This window comes from Myxine glutinosa, chromosome 6 (genome assembly GCF_964187855.1).
Source record: "Myxine glutinosa chromosome 6, kmMyxGlut1.1, whole genome shotgun sequence".
Taxonomy (NCBI): domain Eukaryota; kingdom Metazoa; phylum Chordata; class Myxini; order Myxiniformes; family Myxinidae; genus Myxine; species Myxine glutinosa.
In genome coordinates, this window is record NC_136266.1 from 14,984,508 (window position 1) to 15,007,157 (window position 22,650).

At 44.6% G+C, this 22,650-nt stretch overlaps 1 protein-coding gene across 2 annotated transcripts in view; it reads right to left on the minus strand.

Annotated features, from left to right (window-relative positions):
* Positions 1-22,650, minus strand: part of CERKL (CERK like autophagy regulator) — a 164,917-nt gene that overhangs the window by 139,806 nt on the left and 2,461 nt on the right. The window contains exons 2-3 of one of the 2 annotated variants that reach the window (XR_013623770.1): positions 13,605-13,850; positions 2,578-2,703 (exon numbers count right to left, since the gene is read on the minus strand). Coding sequence is in view for 1 of the 2 variants with exons in the window: in XM_078779625.1 (XP_078635751.1) it covers positions 2,578-2,703 (126 nt within the window). In the remaining variant the exon portion in view is untranslated. The remainder of the gene's footprint in view (positions 1-2,577; positions 2,704-13,604; positions 13,851-22,650) is intronic. The other variant, XM_078779625.1, reaches the window with a different exon arrangement.

Consider the following 22,650-nt stretch of genomic DNA (forward strand, 5'->3'; position numbering starts at 1 on the left):
GTCAGTTCCCCTAAGGGGGCGGGGTGAATTACATATCAGTTTCCCGAAGGGGGCGGGGTGAATTACATTTCAGTTTCCCTTTAAAGGGGGCGGGGTGAATTACATATCAGTTTCCCTAAGGGGGTGGGGTGAATTCCATGTCAGTTTCCCTAAGGGGGTGGGGCGAATTTTTTTTTTTTTTTTTTTCCCCCTAAGGGGGTGGGGTGAGTTCCATGTCAGTTTCCCTAAGGGGGTGGGGTGAATTACATATCAGTTTCCCGAAGGGGGCGGGGTGAATTACATTTCAGTTTCCCTTTAAAGGGGGCGGGGTGAATTACATATCAGTTTCCCTAAGGGGGTGGGGTGAATTCCATGTCAGTTTCCCTAAGGGGGTGGGGTGAATTACATATCAGTTTCCCGAAGGGGGCGGGGTGAATTCCATGTCAGTTTCCATTTAAAGGGGGCGGGGTGAATTACATGTCAGTTTCCCTAAGGGGGTGGGGTGATATTCCATGTCAGTTTCCATTTAAAGGGGGCGGGGTGAATTACATGTCAGTTTCCCTGAGGTGATATTCCATGTCAGTTTCCCTTTAAAGGGGGTGGGGTGAATTACATATGTTTCCCTCAGGGGGTGGGGTGATATTCCATGTCAGTTTCCATTTTAAGGGGGTGGGGTGAATTACATGTCAGTTTCCCTGAGGGGGTGGGGTGATATTCCATGTCAGTTTCCATTTTAAGGGGGCGGGGTGAATTACATATCAGTTTCCCTAAGGAATATCACCTGTAGTCCCTGGTGTTGGGCTAGCGGCTAGGGTGCCAGCTTAGGATCCTAGGATCCTGGGTTCGAATCCCAGTCGATCGCTGAATTAATGCCAGGGGGGTTGACTCAGCCTGTCATCCTTCCGAGGTCGGCTAATTGAGTACCAGTTCACTGGTAATTCCTTGCTTGTCATAAAAGGCGACAAAAAGGGTTCGCGGCAGGAAGGGCATCCGGCCGTAAAACATTGCTTCAAAAAGGGGACCGAAAAACAACAACAACCATGGTCCCCGAAAAAGGCCAACCCCCGCTTGCAGGGGAAAATGGCCTCTAAAGGTGGTTTTTTTTTTGTTTGTTTTTTCGCATCCGGCCGTAAAACATTGCTTCAAAAAGGGGACCGAAAAACAACAACAACCATGGTCCCCGAAAAAGGCCAACCCCCGCTTGCAGGGGAAAATGGCCTCTAAAGGTGGTTTTTTTTTTGTTTGTTTTTTCCCCTAAGGGGGTGGGGTGATATTCCATGTCAGTTTCCATTTTAAGGGGGCAGGGTGAATTACATGTCAGTTTCCCTGAGGGGGTGGGGTGATATTCCATGTCAGTTTCCATTTTCAGGCGGCGGGGTTGAATTACATATCAGCTTCCCTCAGGGGGTGGGGTGATATTCCATGTCAGTTTCCATTTTAAGGGGGCGGGGTGAATTACATGTCAGTTTCCCTTTAAAGGGGGCGGGGTGAATTACATATCAGTTTCCCAAAGGGGGCGGGGTGAATTCTATGTCAGTTCCCCTTTAAAGGGGGCAGGGTGAATTACATATCAGTTTCCCTAAGGGGGCGGGGTGAATTACATATCAGTTTCCCTAAGGGGGCGGGGTGAATTCCATGTCAGTTCCCCTTTAAAGGGGGCGGGGTGAATTACATATCAGTTTCCCTAAGGGTGTGGGGTGAATTACATATCAGTTTCACAAAGGGGGCGGGGTGAATTACATATCAGTTTCCCTAAGGGGCGGGGTGAATTCCATGTCAGTTTCCCTTTAAAGGGAACGGGGTGAATTACATGTCAGTTTCCCTTTAAATGGGGCGGGGTGAATTACATATCAGTTTCCCTAAGGGGGCGGGGTGCATTACATGTCAGTTTCCCAAAGGGAGCGGGGTGAATAACATGTCAGTTTCCCTTTAAAGGGGGCGGGGTGAATTACATATCAGTTTCCCTAAGGGGGCGGGGTGCATTACATGTCAGTTTCCCAAAGGGAGCGGGGTGAATAACATGTCAGTTTCCCTTTAAAGGGGGCAGGGTGAATTACATATCAGTTTCCCTAAGGGGGCGGGGTGAATCACATATCAGTTTCTCTAAGGGGGCGGGGTGAATTATATATCAGTTTCCCGAAGGGGGCGGGGTGAATTACATGTCAGTTTCCCTTTAAAGGGGGCGGGGTGAATTACATATCAGTTTCCCTAAGGGGGCGGGGTGAATTACATGTCAGTTTCCCTTTAAAGGGGGCGGGGTGAATTACATATCAGTTTCCCTAAGGGGGCGGGGTGAATTCCATGTCAGTTTCCCTTTAAAGGGGGCGGGGTGAATTACATATCAGTTTCCCTAAGGGGGCGGGGTGAATTACATGTCAGTTTCCCTTTAAAGGGGGCGGGGTGAATTACATATCAGTTTCCCTAAGGGGGCGGGGTGAATTACATGTCAGTTTCCCTAAGGGGGCGGGGTGAATTACATATCAGTTTCCCTAAGGGGGCGGGGTGAATTCCATGTTAGTTTCCCTTTAAAGATAAGCCCACCTTTCAGCCATACTAGCCAAACTTTGCCTTATACCCCCACCAGGACCTCTCACATACCTTGTACATCAGTGGACATGTCAGCTAGGTTGAAAAGAGGAAGCACCTTTTTCTCAAACAGCTTTGTCGCTCGTTTGCATTGCGAATTTATTATAACCTTCAGTGATCTCGGCCTGTTTGTAAAGCCTGCAAAAAGGGACATCAAACTTTACAAAATACAGTTGTAAACACAGAATAACAGCAAGTTTAGGTTCAGGGTGACTACGTCTGGAATTATAACTTCATAGTTCTTTTTTTAAATAAACAGCTCGATTAAAATGAGACAATTCATTGCAGTGGAGGTGTGGACGGGCCTCGACATGACCAATAGAGGATGTTCAATCACAATAATGCATTGGTGAAGGTCTGCAGGAACACCAAATAGTGAATGGTTGTAATGTCTACTGGGGCATTTCCTAGCTAAATACGTCTGTGCAATGCAGGCCGTTATCAAAATACCGTAGCACCAGACCACAAGAACTCCGATCTGTGGTAACAAGTGCCCGACATCTTGGATATCTACCATGAGGTAGACGGTGATATCCAAGCTCGTGATGAGATCGTACTGGCACCATCGGTGTACTCTATTTGAAATAGTGTTCCAGCACATCACTTGAGAGAAAGTCGTAAGAGTACACCTCACACCGCTACAAGCATAATAGTGTTCAGCACGGTGCACTCACCAATGTATAAACAGAAGAGTGGAATGCTGTGCTATTTACTGTACATACTAACTAACACAATACCATTGGATACTTTTTCAGAGAAATGATGCATTTTTGGCCTATGGAATGCTATAATGATGTAACAGAGAGAAAGGCCTATTGAGGAAGTGGGTCAGTGTGATAATGTTGGCTGGCATTTTATGCCAGGGGTTCATGGTTGATTCAACACCCAATTTATTTACCTTGCGCTCGCGAAGCGAAAAGCAGGGTTAGGCATTCGGTTGTGTATGTGTGGCGTACTTGTGTACATGCGTGTCTGCATTTTCTAAATCCATTTTCTCGGCGACCATTGGTCCGATTGATACGAAATTTTACCATAGGAGTGCCTCCGCCTGTATAATTTTTTGCTCCTAATTATGGCGTCATAGGTCACGTGCTACAGACGCCATCTTGGGAAAAATTTGCACCTCAATACCTCCGAAACAGCTCAATGGAAAAAATTGAAACATGGCTCTTTGTCAAGTACTCCCCATGTGGAAGAAGATACACTACATGACCAAAAGTATGTGGACACCTGAACATCGAACATCTCATTCCAAAATCATGTGCATTAATATGGAGTTGGTCCCCCATTTGCTGCTATAACAGCCTCCACTCTTCTGGGAAGGTTTTCCACTTGATGTTGGAAAATTGCTGTGGGGACTTACTTCCATTCAGCCACAAGAGCATTAGTGAGGTGGGGCATTGATGCTGGGCGATTAGGACTGGCTCACAGTCGGCGTTCCAATTCATCCCAAAGGTGTTCGATGGGGTTGAGGTCAGGGCTCTGTGCAGGCCAGTCAAGTTCTTCCATACCGATCTCAACAGACCATTTCTGTATGGACCTTGCTTTGTGCACGAGGGCAATGTCATGCTGAAACAGAAAAGGGCCTTCCCCTAAACTGTTGCCACAAAGTTGGAAGTACACAATCGTCTAGAATGTCATTGCATGCTGTGGCGTTAAGATTTCCCTTCAATGGAACTAAGGGGCCCAGCCCGAACCATGAAAAACAGCCCCAGATCATTATTCCTCCTCCACCAAACTTTACAGTTGGCACTATGCATTCGGGCAGGTGGCATTCTCCTGGCATCCGCCAAACCTAGATTCATCCGTCAGACTGCCAGATGGTGAAGCGTGCTTCATCACTCCAGAGAACGCATTTCCACTGCTCCAGAGTCCAATGGCGGCGAGCTTTACACCACTCCAGCCGACATTTCATGAAGCTCCCGATGAACAGTTGTTGTGCTGACATTGCTTCCAGAGGCAGTTTGGAACTCGGTAGTCAGTGTTGCAACCGAGGACAGATGATTTTTATACGCTATGCGCTTCAGCACTCGGCGGTCCCGTTCTGTGAGCTTGTGTGGCCTACCACTTCACGGCTGAGCTGTTGTTGCCCCTAGACGTTTCCACTTCACAATAACAGCACTTAGAGTTGACCGGGGCAGTTCTAGCAGGGCAGAAATTTGACGAACTGACTTGTTGGAAAGGTGGCATCCTATGACGGTGCCACGTTGAAAGTCACTGAGCTCTTCAGTACGGCCCATTCAACTGACAATGTTTGTCTGTAAAGATTGCATGTCTGTGTGCTTGATTATATATACCTGTCAGCAATGGGTGTGGCGGAAACAGCTGAATCCACTAATTAGAAGGGGTGTCCGCGTACATTTGGTCATGTAGTGCATGTTAATGATGATGTCATTGCTGCCTTCATTATGACATCATATTTCGACAAGTACAACGCTTCATCTGATCAGTATGAAAAAAAAAATTCTCTGCAACTGTTAGTCCGATCAATCCCAAACTTTTTTCCGGGGGGTGGGGGGGGGGGTTTTGGGGGGGAGGGTGGATTTTGCAAGTATCGTGCTCTGCATGACGTGTTCTTGCTTGTTTGTCTGTTTGTCCACACAGAACGTGAGTATTCTTTTCTCTGCAATTGTTAGTCCGATTGCCAAGATGTTTTCACCATAGGAGCACCTCCTCCTGTAGAATTTTTAATGATAATTATGATGTCATAGGTCAGGGGGTAATGGCACCATCTTGGAAAAATCGAAAAACATTGCCCCTCTATATTTCCGAAAACCGCTCCATCGAAAAAATTTAAATGGTGCTTTTTCAAGTATTCCCCACAGGGAATAAGATATGTTAACAAGCGTTACGCCTAGGTCCCCCGTCGGTGAAGTGATGCGAGTTGACAAAGTGGAAGAAGCAAGGCGGCCATCTTGGATTTTGACGTGGCGACCCAATTTTCAATAGCATTCTTCCTTAAGCCTAGATACACCCACACACCAGATTAGAAGTTGGTACTTCGCTTATTTTTCAAGATATTCCGCTCACAATGTTCAGACATATATATGGTGGCGGCCATCTTGGATTTTGACGTGGCGACCCAATTTCCAATAGCGTTCTTCCTTATGCCTCGATACACCCACACACCAGATTAGAAGTTGGTACTTCGCTTATTTTTCAAGATATTTCGTTCACAAGGTTCTGACATATATATGGTGGCGGCCATCTTGGATTTTGACATGGCGACCCAATTTTCAATAGCGTTCTTCCATATGCCTAGATACACCCACACACCAGATTAGAAGTTGGTACTTTGCTTATTTTTCAAGATATTCCGCTCACAAAGTTGACATACATGGCGGCGGCCATCTTGGATTTTGACGTGGCAACCCAATTTTCAATCGGGTTCTTCCTTATGCCTAGATACATCCAAACACCAGATTAGAAGTTGGTACTTCGCTTATTTTTCAAGATATTTCGCTCACAATGTTCAGACATATATATGGTGGCAGCCATCTTGGATTTTGAGGTGGCGGCCCAATTTTCAATAGGGTTCTTCCTTATGCCGAGATACACCCACACACCAGATTAGAAGTTGGTACTTTGCTTATTTTTCAAGATATTCATCTCACAAGGTTCAGACATACATGGCGGCGGCCATCTTGGATTTTGACGTGGCGACCCAATTTTCAATGGCGTTCTTCTTGTGCCTAGATACACCCACACACCAGATTAGAAGTTGGTACTTCGCTTATTTTTCAAGATATTCAGCTCACAAGGTTCAGACACATGGCATCAGACATACATGGCGGCGGCCATCTTGGATTTTGACGTGGGTTGCACCCACACACCAAATTCGAATGCGGTCCTTCGCTTACGCACGCACGCCCACATGCACGCCCGCACGCACGGACGGATACACGGACGGAGGGGAAAACCATAGTCCCCCTTTCGCTCAGCGGTGCGACGGGGGACAATGATGATGTCATCGGTGCCTTCATTATGACATCATAATTCGACAAGTATAACGTTTCATCTGATCACTATTAATTTTTTTCTCTGCAACTGTTTGTCTGATGGGCACAAAATTTTCATCATAGGAGTGCCTCCACCTGTAGAATATTTTAATGATAAATATGACGTCATAGGTCACATGGTACAGGCGCCATCTTGAAAAAAACGAAAAACGTTGCACCTCTATATCTCCGAAACCACTCCATGGAAAAAAATGAAACGTGGCTCATTGTAAAGATCTCTAAACGGGAAATAAGTGTTGTTAACAATTACATCATTGGTGCCTTAATTACGACGTCATAATTCAACAGGGACAAAGCTTGGTCTGATAAGTTTGAAATTTATTGAGAGTGATCTTCGCAACAATTATATTGGAGAATATAAATTCATTATGTCATCGCTCATGTGGTCTGCAGCCATATTGGATAAAAGAAAAAAAACGTTCAACAACAGAAGAGTTGGCTCGCACCCAGTTGACTGCGCAGGGTAAGTATTCTATGAATACCATCTATAGTGGGGCAGCTTAGCACCGAATTTCAAAGGGATGGGGACATGCCGGATAAAAGCACCAAAATTTTATCAGGCAATCTTCAGGGTCCCAGCTATGATTCTATAACCGGCGCCAAGCGATACGACCACTCTTATTTGAAATTTTTTATTATTTGTGAAAAAAAGTTTTAATATTTTTGGGGAAAATTTTTTTTGGGGTTTTTGGAAAAGAAATGTTTTTATTGCAGAAATGAGAATCTTTTCCGAACATTTTGGTGTAATTGTTTTTGAAATCGAACATCTAGAAGTATTTTAAAACAATATTTGAAAATTAGGTGTCTCGGGTGCATTTCCTCAATTTGGAAAATTTCTTGGAAAATTCTTGGAAATGTTTTTTTTTTTTTTGGAAAAGAAATGTTTTTATTGCAGAAATGAGAATCTTTTCCGAACATTTTGGTGCAATTGTTTTTAAAATCGAACATCTAGAAGTATTTTAAAACAATATTTGAAAATTAGGTGTCTCGGGTGCATATTCCTCAGCATCTAAGCTTCAATTCTAGAACCGGCGCCAAACGATCTGAACAGCAAGATGCATGCACAATAGACTTTTTATTTTATGTAATTACATGCATATTATATTAAATCTGCTATATGTTGAAATTATATCTGCTATATGTTGCTATATGTTGCATGGCAAAAGAAGAGGTGGTCAAGGGAGATTGTATAGCCTGGTCCACCTACCATGCCTCGTTTCAAAACAGTCCTGCTCAAGAAGTAGAAGCTGCCATCACTCAACTTCTGCCTCTCTTCAATGAGAAGGCAGCCACACCTGCAATGATCAAGCATGGAATGGATGTCATCCGTGAATCTACACAGTTCCTGAACCCTGGACAGATTCCAATAATAGCAATGGATGCTCCGGTGTATGCGCTTGCCAAGTTCATTCAGTGGCACTGGCCTACCACACACGGTGAAGACCAGTATGTTGTCATGTTCGGCGGACTCCACCTGGAGATGGCGGTGTGGAAGACACTTGGAGACTACCTAGACGGATCTGGATGGGCGACAGCAATAAACCAGGCAGGCATAGCCTCTGCTGGCACAGCTGAATCCTTCCTGAAGGCATCACACCTGACGAGAACCAGGCATGCCCACCAAGTCAGCGCTCTGGCACTCTCCAAGCTGCAAAATGATGCCTACCTGAAGGGAGCTGCTGGTGCAGCAACTGAAGATAGGACAGAAGAGGACTGGAAACAAAGCATGATCATGAAGAGTCCAACCTTTCAGTACTGGGACACCATCCTGAGGATTGAGCTCCTGGGACTCACCTTCGTTCGCGCTCACAGAGAAAGAGACTTTCCCCTGTATGTCGAGTCTCTGAAAGCCCTGGCACCATGGTTCTTCACACTTGACCACCATAATTATGCCAGACGGGTCCCGATCCACATCCACGACATGGAGAGCCTCCCTCCAACAATCGAAGAGGAGTTTATTGTCAGAGGCAACTGGGTTGTTCAGAAGACAGCCAGAAGGTTCTCCAGCATTCCGATCGACCAAGCCCATGAACAAAATAATGAGCTTGTGAAGGGCCCTGGAGGAGCAGTCGGCCTGACTGAAAACCCACCAGCCTTCAAGAAGTGGATGATCGCCGGACCTGAGCAGGCACGCATTCTCACTGAGTTTGAGCGGGAGTACACTGCCATCTCAGAAGATGAACGCCAGCACCACGAAGGTCTGTCTGCGCAGAAGACATTTCACGAGCAAACACTGGGCCTTATTCAAGTTATCAACGAGATGAGCAACCCGTTCCTAGATGAAGGAAGCGAGCTGATTGCACTCGACACGCGGCATGTGATTGAAGAATCTGTGGCCAACACTGTGCATACCATAGAAGAAGTGGGAAAGGCTCAGTACGACAGCTACAACAAGGCTATCATCACTGAACGAAGGCAGTCCATCCATGAGCCTGTGAAGAGGAACTCATTGCCTCTCTTCAGGTCACCATCCAAGGGGAAGAGGAAGCAGTCAGAGGATGTTTCCCTGTTGAAAGATGATGTGTCCCTCTTCTCTCGTCTGTACATAGTTGCTCAGAACAGGGATACAGATATGGGAACCTTCTTCCAGCATGAAAATCATCCGCACCCCCCTTCTCTATCTGAAAGAGGAAAACTGCGCTAAGGAAAGAAGTCAGACCTCATTGGTATCCTTGTGCAAGAACCACAAAACTCTGCAAGAACCATTTCCAAATTGAGGAAATGCATCCGAGACACCTAATTTTCAAATATTGTTTTAAAATACTTCTAGATGTTCGATTTTTAAAACAATTACACCAAAATGTTCGGAAAAGATTCTCATTTCTGCAATAAAAACATTTCTTTTCCAAAAACCAAAAAAAAAAAAAAATCCAAGAATTTTCCAAGAAATTTTCCAAATTGAGGAAATGCACCCGAGACACCTAATTTTCAAATATTGTTTTAAAATACTTCTAGATGTTCGATTTTAAAAACAATTACACCAAAATGTTCGGAAAAGATTCTCATTTCTGCAATAAAAACATTTCTTTTCCAAAAACCAAAAAAAATAAAAATTCCAAGAAATTTCCAAGAATTTTACAAGAAATTTTCCAAATTGAGGAAATGCACCCGAGACACCTAATTTTCAAATATTGTTTTAAAATACTTCTAGATGTTCGATTTTAAAAACAATTACACCAAAATGTTCGGAAAAGATTCTCATTTCTGCAATAAAAGCATTTCTTTTCCAAAAACCCCCCAAAAAAAAAATTCCCAAAATTTTCAAAAATAATTTCACAAATAATAAATATTTTCAAATAAGAGTGGTCGTATCGCTTGGCGCCGGTTATAGAATCATAGCTGGGACCCTGAAGATTGCCTGATAAAATTTTGGTGCTTTTATCCGGCATGTCCTCATCCACTACCTAAGCTGCCCCACTACTAGTTACATATTACGCTGGGACTGTGGATGTAGCACCCACCGATGGGACTGCCCCCTGTAGGTTGTGTCATGAATTTGGGAAAATTGAGCAGGATGCCCATGATAACTGTCCCACTCTCCGTCGAAAGACACGGAGGTATATTTACAACCACCAGCGAATATTGGAAGACCCGTTACCAGCTTAACATCCACCCAAAGGACTGCGTACCTTAATGATGCAACGCCCTACCAATGAATCACCAATTTATAATCAGGCCGAGAGTCAAAACCAGACTACAGAGCTAAAAGGTAAGTGCACTAGCTCTAGACCATCCTGTCAGGACATTTGATGTTCATTAATGGGGAGAAACAGCAACATTCTGTTCTACAAAACCAGTACATCTCATATCCGCACTCGTAAATCGGTGGGTTCATATCCAGGTCAATCCACTACAGGGGACAACAAGCGATCCATTTTCTTGTACAACTCGACTGCGTGCAAACTCAGGATGAACAGCATCATGTGTTCCAAGCAGCAGGGCAGGAGGATGAACAGCATCATGTGTTCCAAGCAGCAGGGCAGGAGGATTACCATGCACGTGTTGAGCCTCGCTAAAGCCAGCTGTCTAGACATCAATATTTCGATAACCTCCAACACAAAGGCCACACATCTCCTTCTGCCTAGTTACATAATTTTCAAAACGTGTTACACCCTATTAATCCAAAAGTGATTAAATATCTCACCTTCAGGCCTACAATTAGAGGATTCAATTATTGCATCAACCGCAACCCCTTCCTTACCACCCACCCCACAAATCTTCATATTCCGAACAACCACTTATGGACAGCACATGTACTCGTATGTATCCATTTCCTCACTGTCATCATCATATATCAACCAAAGAGCTGCAGTGATTGAGATCGAGATTGATATTTCCAAAATACCCTCATGGAGTGGGTCCTGGTGTCCGGCCGTCTGTCTGTCCGTTAACATTTGACTGAAACATCTCCTCACAAACTACCTGAGCAATACAGACCAAATTTGGTACAATGCATCAGGACAGTAAGGTCTAATGGGGTTGTGCTCTCCATCCAGATCCACCCATTTATAGAGGGTCAAAGGGGAAGTTTCCCCAAAGGGGGGTTTCACCTCAAAGTCAGGTAATTTGTTTTGAAATCTTCTCAGAAACCGTTGGGGAAATGACCATCGGTCCCCACGGAGCTACGTTTTTAGGTCACCTGGAACGAAGTTCAGGGGAGCATATGTGATGGCATGTTGTCGGTCCGTAAACACTCGCAACTTCCCCCTCTTGTCTCCACCTCCTTTCATTGTATGTTTTACGTGTCTGTGATACCTGGTGTTGGCCTGATGGTTAGGGCGGCGGGCTTGGGATCCTAAGGTCCTGAGTGAATCCTGTTGAATTAACGCGAGATGGGGTCGACTCGGCCTGTCATCCTTCCGAGGTCGGCAAAAGGAGTACCGGATAACTGGTTATCGAGAGCCATTGCATCAGCGACAGACGCGCACACACAAAAATGATGCAACCAGCAGCCGGGTGGCTGCACACGAATCACCATCACATGTGTCTGTGCATGTTTTCATGTTAAAAGGGGTTAGCTCTTACATGAGCCTCGATTCTGCAAACAAATTTTTTTTTTTTACTTCCTCTCCGAAACCACTTATCGGATTGTGACCAAATTTGGCACAAATGATATCTGTTGTGTTGTGACTAAAGTTTGTTCATGGCATTTAAAAAATCGGGCTATAAGGGGGTTTACCGGGGTCAAAGTGCATCCAGGTTTGACCCCCCAAAATAGGTATTTGCTTTTTCCTCTGAAACCACACACACAATTTCGATGAAACTTGACAGGAACCTTCATGACCCGTGATGTACCAACGTTTGTTCAAGGCATTACAAAAATTGGGGTCCGAGGAGGTATACGGAGTGCGGGGGGGCAGGGGGGTGCAGTATACGGTTTTAGTCAGTGCAGTTTACTGTTTATTCTTCCAGGTGAGTGCCAGAGGTATTGCCCCTATGTTTATTTTCATTATCATGGCTCCTGGCAAAAAAACTGAGAAAGTAGCAAAAAAAACAAGAATATACTGAGAGGAGTTTTTGTTTTTTTACGCGAAAGGCTGCAGGTCATGGACTGTATAGTCCTCATTGAGGCCAGGCCGTGAATTAAACAAAACCATGTTTCAAGATATAAACAAGTGAAGAATATAGGAAATTGAAAGGAAAGATAAATAATGTAAACATATGGAATAAAAGTGAATAGAATGAGTGGATGGTGAATACATGTGAGAAAAGAGCGAAACATGCGAGCCTGAGATTAGTTTGTGTGAGACAGAAAGTCAGACACCAATCCAGACACCAATCCAGACACCAATCCAGACACCAATCCAGACACCAATCCAGACACCAATCCAGACACCAATCCAGACACCAATCCAGACACCAATCCAGACACGGAGAGTGCAACACGGTTCTGGGCACCACTTTCACGCTCCTCGGCTAGGAAGGTAGTTCAGTACTACCCTGAGCGGTTGCTGTCTACAGCCTACTACCTACACTTAAAGTGACTCAAAGAGGAGAGCAGACGATCAGTCGACATGTAGGAAACATAAGGGCAGTACCCCTGGCGCTCACCTGGAAGGATAAACAGTATACTGCACCGACTGAAGGGATTTTAAACCAATTTCAGTGGTTGCTAGGAGACAGGGCAGCAGGTAGGATCATACCAACATAATCATAAGACTTTAAACAAACAAACAAAAAATACCTATTTTCGGGGGGGCAACCCCCACCCAATTCCCCAACCCCATATACCTCCGCAGACCCCAATTTTTGTAATGCCTCGAACACACATTGCTACATCACAGGTGATGAAGGTTGCGGTGAAATTTCATCGAAATTGCGTGTGTAGTTTCTGAGAAGAAAGCAAATACCTATTTTGGGGGGCAACCTCTCATAGACCCCCAAAGGGGCAGATTTTTTTAAATGCCTTGAACAAACATTGGTACATCACGGGTCATGAAGGTTCCTGTCAAGTTTCATCGAAATAGTGTGTGTAGTTTCAGAGGAAAAGGCAAATACCTATTTTGGGGGGTCAAACCTGGATCCACTTTGACCCCCGGTAGACCCCCTTATACCCCGACTTTTTTAATGCCAGGAACAAACTTTAGTCATAACATAACAATTATAATTTGTGCCAAATTTGGTCACAATCCCTTTAGCGGTTTTGCAGAAGAAGTTGCAAGTGTTTACGGATGGACAGACGGACTGACGGACGGATGGACAGACGGACTGATGGACAGACGGACTGACGGACGGACGGACGGACAACGCGTCATCGCATAAGCTCCCCTGAACTTCGTTCCAGGTGAGCTAAAATTTAGGTGGCCTGCTTAGAGTTCCCATCTGAGCACTTCCTTAATGATGCTAGAATCCCAGATTCAAAGCTTCACCTCAGAAAGGTCCTTCTTACCTGCACACACACACACACACACACACACACACACACACACACACACACACACACACACACACACACACACACACACACACACACACACACACACCGAGCCATCCCAATTCTTTGCGATCCAATCGACTCACTGTCAAGGACTGCGCGTAGATGCGCATGCCAAATCCGACAGTGATCATCACTGGCATTATTGAGATGCAAGGCACACTCCTGCAGTCTGTCACCCCTGGAGCTTTTCCTCTGGCACACAAACAGCGTGAGACCCAGAAGGATCCTGATGGACGTATACTCGAGCCCAGACTGCCAGTGCAGCTTAACACTCAACACGTCACGCAAATTCACCGTCTTCTTGCCTCTCGCACCGTTCCTCCGCCCACCTGCAATATGGTGTAACAAGGGCAACCTTTAAGGGTTGAGGCATCGTCATGGAACAGGTATTATTTGTACACTACTTTATACAGTATGTTGTTTTTTCCGCAAAGACACAACATCATCAGAAGCAAAGTAGAAGTGTGGGTTCAGAGACTTACTGATAATAATAAGGTTGGTGTTGCTGGTGCTGGTGTTGCTGGTGTTGCTGGTGCTGGTGCTGGTGCTGGTGTTGCTGGTGTTGCTGGTGCTGGTGTTGCTGGTGTTGCTGGTGCTGGTGTTGCTGGTGCTGGTGTTGCTGGTGCTGGTGTTGCTGGTGGTGGCATTATTATTGCACAGCAGTGCCATTTGTCGTAATGTAAAACACAGTATCTCTGCCCTCCCCGTCCTCCTCCACCCACCCCTCCCTCACAAATATCAACATCACCACAGGCATTTTCCTCCAACTCCACCATCCAACAATCTGGCAAGGTCAGCATTGACACCATGTTTGTCTTAATTACCCTGCACCACTTAGCCACCGCTCAGCACTGCCTCATAAGGGCACAGAACTCATAATGATTAGAATTATTAGAAAGGAAGGTGCACATTGAAAGTACTGACTTGGTTCGGGTCATCATCTGTACAAACGCCGCAAGCTACAAAAACAAGGAATCATTGGTGTGGTTAAGAAGATCCATGTTCAAAATGTTGGCACCAGCATTTAGTTTATTTGTTTGGCTGGCAAGATTCTTCTTCACCACGAAGTGGTCATCATCTGGGACTGTGCAGGCATTGTGAGCCAGGCATAATGATCCCCTCCCAAGGGGTAGATGGGGGGGTGAGGGGGGGGGGGTGCAATGTCACTGCAAATACAGATGGTGATCACTCTGCATGTTAAGGTCACGTGATGTCTACCCCCAATCTCACCTGGCACGCAATGCCTGTACAGTCCTGGATGAAGATCATTCAGTGGTCGAGACATCACACCTGAGTCGTCCTTGCCTGCTGGGCAGCTCTACTACCTGGTAGTATCTTAACGTTAAGCACAAAATCTCTTGTAAATTGCTGTAATGTTGCATTCAAATGCAACACACACAGATGTACACCTGAAACAAGAGTGCTAAAGTTTACTGCATTGACACTGCTATGTTACTCCTGATCCTCCATGGTTAATTGCTTGGGGTTCACTGCAACAGAGAGCAAAAGTCCCACGTAGCAACACGTAGGCACAGCAACGCACAACAAATCCATAAAAAAGGCACGGTGACAACACTATAGATGTATAATTCATAAACGACAACACAATGTACCACATATAACCACAAGTTGCAAGCCACAATACAATGCTCCACGCAATCAGGAATCTACAAACCACAACACAATGCACCACACAACCACAAAATAGCAGATCCATCCACAGAACAACAATATACAGCAATGAATAAACACACGGCAAGCATTGGGGATTTTAAGCACACCATGGAGCAGGGCGTTTGAAAAACACAGCACAGAATTTCTAAGCACAGCACGGAATTCTAAGAAACAGCACGGGAATAGCGAGGGCTTCGAAGAAATAGCACAATGGGGTTTCTAAGACACACAGTCGTGGCCAAAATGTTGGCACCCTTGCACTTTTTTCAAATAATGCACCATTTCTTCCAGAAAATTGTTAAAATTAAAAAATATTTTGGTTTCCACATTTGTATTTGTTTGGTTTGCAGTGGAACAAAACAAAAAAGCTGAAAAAACTATTAAATCTTAGCTTATTCCACACAGAAATCCTAAAATGGCCCGGACAATATTATTGGCACCTTTTAGAAGTTGTTAGAAATAATTAGATTTCAAGCAGGTGATTCTCCTTTACTTTGGAATTGAACTCACCTGCGGTGAGTTGCAGGTGCCTGTTTGGTGCCGAAACACGACATGGACACTCATTCAACCAGTTTGAATGGAGAAAAGGAGTCATTCTGCTGTTTTGTGTCATTGTGTACCGCAGTGAGCATGGAGAAAAGAAAGAAAACCAGACAATTGTCTGAGGAGGTCAGACTCAAGATAGTAGCCAAGCATGGACAATCTCAAGGCTAGAAGTCCATCTCCAGAGACCTTGATATTTCTGTGTCCACCATACGCAATGTTATCAGGAAGTTTAAGGCCCACGGCACTGTAGCCAACCTCCCTGGACGTGGCCGCAAGACAAAACTTGCTCGAAGATTGCAGCGAACGATTGTTCAAATGGTGGAGAAAACACCTCGATCAACTGCCAAACAGATTCAAGCTGACCTTCAGACACAAGGTACGACAGCTTCAACTCGCACCATCCGTCACCAACTCAATGAAAGGGGATTCTATGGTAGGAGACCCAGGAGGACCCCACGACTGAGAGAGAGACAGAAGAAAGCCCAACTGGAGTTTGCCAAAACACACCTGAACAAGCCAAAATCCTTCTGGGAGAATGTGCCGTGGACAGATGAGACCAAATTAGAGCTTTTTGGGAAAGAACATAATCTCTGTGTTTGCAGAAAACAAAATGAAGACTTCAAAGAAAAGAACACCTTCCCCACAGTCAAACATGGAGGAGGTTCAGTGATGTTTTGGGGTTGCTCTGGCACTGGGTAACCACCCAGTAACCACCTCTGGCACTGGGTGCCTTGAATGTGTGCATGGCATCATGAAATCAGGAGATTACCGAGGCATTTTGGAGCACAATGTTGAACCCAATGTCAGAAAGCTGGGTCTCCATCGAAGGTCATGGGTCTTGCAGCAGGACAATGACCCCAAACACACTTCAAAAAGCACCCAGGAATGGTTCATGATAAACGCTGGACTGTTCTGAAGTGGCCAGCAATGAGTCCAGATCTAAATCCCATTGAACACCTGTGGGGAGATCTGAAAACAGCAGTTGGGAGAAGGCACCCTTCAAATCTGGGAGAACTGGAGCAGTTTGCACAAGAAGAGTGGGCCAAACTTCCAGTAGAGAGGTGGAGGAAGCTCATTCATGGCTACAGGAAGCGCTTGACTGCAGTTATTTTGTCCAAAGTCTGTGCTGCCAAATATTAATCTGGGATATCAATCATTTGTCAATGCCATTTCTTTTTATTTTCTGATTTAAAAGCATATATTAAGTTCTGAATCAAAAACAAAGGTTCCGTGATATTAACAGTGAAATAAAGAATTGTGGAGACCAAATACTTTTGTCAATTTCAACGTATTTTTCGAAAAAATTGTGACTTATTCGTATTTGAAAAAAATGCAAGGGTGCTAATATTTTTGGCCACGGCTGAAGCACATGCTTCGTAGCAAGCGGATTTTCTAAACACAGCACGGATTTTCTAAACACAGCACGGATTTTCTAAACACAGCACGGATTTTCTAACCACGGCACGGAGTTTCTAACCACGGCACGGATTTTCTAACCACGGCACGGATTTTCTAACCACAGCACGGATTTTCTAACCACGGCACGGAGTTTCTAACCACGGCACGGATTTTCTAACCACAGCACAGAGTTTCTAAACATGGCACAGAGTTTCTAACCACAGCACAGAGTTTCTAACCACAGCACGGAGTTTCTAACCGCAGCACGGAGTTTCTAACCGCAGCACGGAGTTTCAACCGCAGCAGGGAGCTTATAACCACAGCACAGAGTTTCTAACCACAGCACAGAGTTTCTAACCGCAGCATGGAGTTTCTAACCACAGCACGGAGTTTCTAACCACAGCACGGAGTTTCTAACCACAGCACAGAGTTTCTAACCGCAGCACGGAGTTTCTAACCGCAGCACGGAGTTTATAACAACAGCACAGAGTTTCTAACCACAGCACGGAGTTTATCACCACAGCACGGAGTTTCTAACCGCAGCACAGAGTTTCTAACAACAGCAGGGAGTTTCTAACCACAGCACGGAGTTTATAACCACAGCACGGAGTTTCCAATCACAGCACGGAGCTTATAACCACAGCACGGAGTTTATAACCACAGCATGGAGTTTCTAACCGCACCATGGAGTTTCTAACCACAGCAAGAAGTTTCTAACCACAGCATGGAGTTTCTAAACGCAGCACGGAGTTTCGAACCGCAGCATGGAGTTTCTAACCGCAGCACGGAGTTTATAACCACAGCACGGAGTTTCTAACCGCAGCAGGGAGTTTCTAACCACAGCACAAAGTTTCTAACGGCAGCAGGGAGTTTATAACAACAGCACGGAGTTTCTAACCGCAGCACGGTGTTTATAACCACAGCAGGAAGCTTCTACCCACAGCACGGAGTTTCTAACCGCAGCAGGGAGTTTCTAACCACAGTAGGGACTTTCTAACCACAGCACGGAGTTTATAACCACAGGGTTGAGTTTCTAACCACAGCACAGAGTTTATAACCACAGCACTGAGTTTCTAACCTCAGCACGGAGTTTATAACCACAGCACGGAGTTTATAACCACAGCACAGAGTTTCTAACCGCAGCACGGAGTTTATAACCACAGCAGGAAGTTTATAACCCTAGCACGGAGTTTCTAACCGCAGCAGGGCCTTTCTAACCACAGTGGGGAGTTTCTAACCACAGTATGGAGTTTCTAACCACAGCATGGAGTTTCTAACTACAACACGGAGTTTATAACCACAACGGAGTTTCTAACTACAACACGGAGTTTATAACCACAGCACTGAGTTTATAACCACAGCACGGAGTTTCTAACCGCAGCACGGAGTTTATGACCACAGCAGGAAGTTTCTAACCACAACATGGAGTTTCTAACCACATTCGGGAGTTTCTAACCACAGTAGGGAGTTTCTAACCACAGTATGGAGTTTCTAACCACAGCATGGAGTTTCTAACTACAACGGAGTTTCTAACCACAACGGAGTTTCTAACGACAACACGGAGTTTTTAACCACAGCACGGAGTTTATAACCACAGCACGGAGTTTATAACCGCAGCACAGAGTTTCTAACCACAGCACAGAGTTTATAACCACAGCACGGAGTTTATGACCACAGCACAGAGTTTATAATCACAGCACGGAGTTTATGACCACAGCACGGAGTTTATGACCACAGCACAGAGTTTATAACCACAGCACGGAGTTTATGACCACAGCACATAGTTTATAACCACAGCACGGAGTTTATAACCACAGCAGGGAGTTTATAACAACAGCACGGAGTTTATAACCACAGCACGGAGTTTATAACCACAGCACGGAGTTTCTAACCGCAGCACGGTGTTTATAACCACAGCAGGAAGCTTCTACCCACAGCACAGAGTTTCTAACCGCAGCAGGGAGTTTCTAACCACAGTAGGGACTTTCTAACCACAGCACGGAGTTTATAACCACAGGATTGAGTTTCTAACCACAGCACAGAGTTTATAACCACAGCACTGAGTTTCTAACCTCAGCACGGAGTTTATAACCACAGCACGGAGTTTATAACCACAGCACAGAGTTTCTAACCGCAGCACGGAGTTTATAACCACAGCAGGAAGTTTATAACCCCAGCACGGAGTTTCTAACCGCAGCACGGAGTTTATAACCACAGCACGGAGTTTATAACCACAGCACAGAGTTTATAACTGCAGCACGGAGTTTATAACCACAGCAGGAAGTTTATAACCCCAGCACAGAGTTTCTAACCGCAGCAGGGACTTTCTAACCACAGTGGGGAGTTTCTAACCACAGTATGGAGTTTCTAACCACAGCATGGAGTTTCTAACTACAACACGGAGTTTATAACCACAACGGAGTTTCTAACGACAACACGGAGTTTATAACCACAGCACGGAGTTTCTAACTACAACACGGAGTTTCTAACTACAACACGGAGTTTCTAACTACAACACGGGGTTTCTAACTACAACACGGAGTTTCTAACTACAACACAGAGTTTCTAACTACAACACGGAGTTTCTAACTACAACACGGAGTTTCTAACTACAACACGGAGTTTCTAACTACAACACGGAGTTTCTAACTACAACACGGAGTTTCTAACTACAACACGGAGTTTCTAACTACAACACGGAGTTTCTAACTACAACACGGAGTTTCTAACTACAACACGGAGTTTCTAACTACAACACGGAGTTTCTAAGCACAACGGAGTTTCTAACTACAACACGGAGTTTCTAACTACAACACGGAGTTTCTAACTACAACACGGAGTTTCTAAGCACAACGGAGTTTCTAAGCACAACGGAGTTTCTAACTACAACACGGAGTTTCTAAGCACAACGGAGTTTCTAACTACAACACGGAGTTTCTAACTACAACGGGGTTTCTAACTACAACACGGAGTTTCTAACTACAACAGGGAGTTTCTAACTACAACACGGAGTTTCTAACTACAACACGGAGTTTCTAACTACAACACGGAGTTTCTAACTACAACACGGAGTTTCTAACTTCAACACGGAGTTTATAAGCACAACGGAGTTTCTAACTACAACACGGAGTTTCTAACTACAACACGGAGTTTCTAACTACAACACGGAGTTTCTAAGCACAACGGAGTTTCTAACTACAACACGGAGTTTCTAAGCACAACGGAGTTTCTAACTACAACACGGAGTTTCTAACTACAACGGAGTTTCTAACTACAACACGGAGTTTCTAACTACAACGGAGTTTCTAACTACAACACGGAGTTTCTAACTACAACACGGAGTTTCTAACTACAACGGAGTTTCTAACTACCACACGGAGTTTTTAACCACAGCTGGGAGTTTCTAACCACAGCAGGGAGTTTATAACCACAACGGAGTTTCTAACCACAACGGAGTTTCTAACTACAACACGGAGTTTCTAACTACAACACGGAGTTTTTAACCACAGCATGGAGTTTCTAACTACAACACGGAGTTTCTAACCACAACGGAGTTTCTAACCACAATGGAGTTTCTAACCACAACGGAGTTTCTAACTACAACACGGAGTTTCTAACCACAACGGAGTTTCTAACCACAACGGAGTTTCTAACTACAAACCGTAGTTTCTAACTACAACACGTAGTTTCTAACTACAACACGGAGTTTATAACTACAACACAGAGTTTCTAACTACAACACAGAGTTTTTAACCACAGCATGGAGTTTCTAACTACAACACGGAGTTTCTAACCACAACGGAGTTTCTAACCACAACGGAGTTTCTAACCACAACGGAGTTTCTAACTACAACACGGAGTTTCTAACTACAACACGGAGTTTCTAACTTCAACACGGAGTTTCTAAGCACAACGGAGTTTCTAACTACAACGGAGTTTCTCACTACAACACAGAGTTTCTAACTACAACACGGAGTTTCTAACTACAACACGGAGTTTCTAAGCACAACGGAGTTTCTAACTACAACACGGAGTTTCTAAGCACAACGGAGTTTCTAACTACAACACGGAGTTTCTAACTACAACGGAGTTTCCAACGACAACACGGCGTTTCTAACTACAACGGAGTTTCTAACTACCACACGGAGTTTTTAACCACAGCTGGGAGTTTCTAACCACAGCAGGGAGTTTATAACCACAACGGAGTTTCTAACCACAACGGAGTTTCTAACTACAACACGGAGTTTCTAACTACAACACGGAGTTTTTAACCACAGCATGGAGTTTCTAACTACAACACGGAGTTTCTAACCACAACGGAGTTTCTAACCACAACGTAGTTTCTAACCACAACGGAGTTTCTAACTACAACACGGAGTTTCTAACCACAACGGAGTTTCTAACCACAACGGAGTTTCTAACCACAACACGTAGTTTCTAACTACAACACGGAGTTTCTAACTACAACACGGAGTTTCTAACTACAACACGGAGTTTCTAACCACAACGGAGTTTCTAACCACAACGGAGTTTCTAACTACAACACGGAGTTTCTAACTACAACACGGAGTTTATAACCACAACGGAGTTTTAACTACAACACGGAGTTTCTAACTACCACACGGAGTTTTTAACCACAGCATGGAGTTTCTAACCACAGCATGGAGTTTCTAACTACAACACGGAGTTTCTAACCACAACGGAGTTTATAACCACAACGGAGTTTCTAACTACAACACGGAGTTTCTAACCACAACGGAGTTTCTAACCACAACACGTAGTTTCTAACTACAACACGGAGTTTCTAACTACAACACGGAGTTTCTAACTACAACACGGAGTTTCTAACCACAACGGAGTTTCTAACCACAACGGAGTTTCTAACTACAACACGGAGTTTCTAACTACAACACGGAGTTTATAACCACAACGGAGTTTTAACTACAACACGGAGTTTCTAACTACCACACGGAGTTTTTAACCACAGCATGGAGTTTCTAACCACAGCATGGAGTTTCTAACTACAACACGGAGTTTCTAACCACAACGGAGTTTCTAACCACAACGGAGTTTCTAACTACAACACGGAGTTTCTAACTACAACACGGAGTTTCTAAGCACAACGGAGTTTATAACCACAACGGAGTTTCTAACTACAACACGGAGTTTCTAACTACAACACGGAGTTTCTAACTACAACACGGAGTTTCTAACTACAACACGGAGTTTCTAACTACAACACGGAGTTTCTAACTACAACACGGAGTTTCTAACTACAACACGGAGTTTCTAACTACAACACGGAGTTTCTAAGCACAACGGAGTTTCTAACTACAACACGGAGTTTCTAAGCACAACAGAGTTTCTAACTACAACACGGGGTTTCTAACTACAACACGGAGTTTCTAACCACAGCAGGGAGTTTCTAAACAAGGTACAGAGTTTCTAAACAAGGTACAGAGTTTCTAAACATGGTACAGAGTTTCTAAACAAGGTACAGAGTTTCTAAAC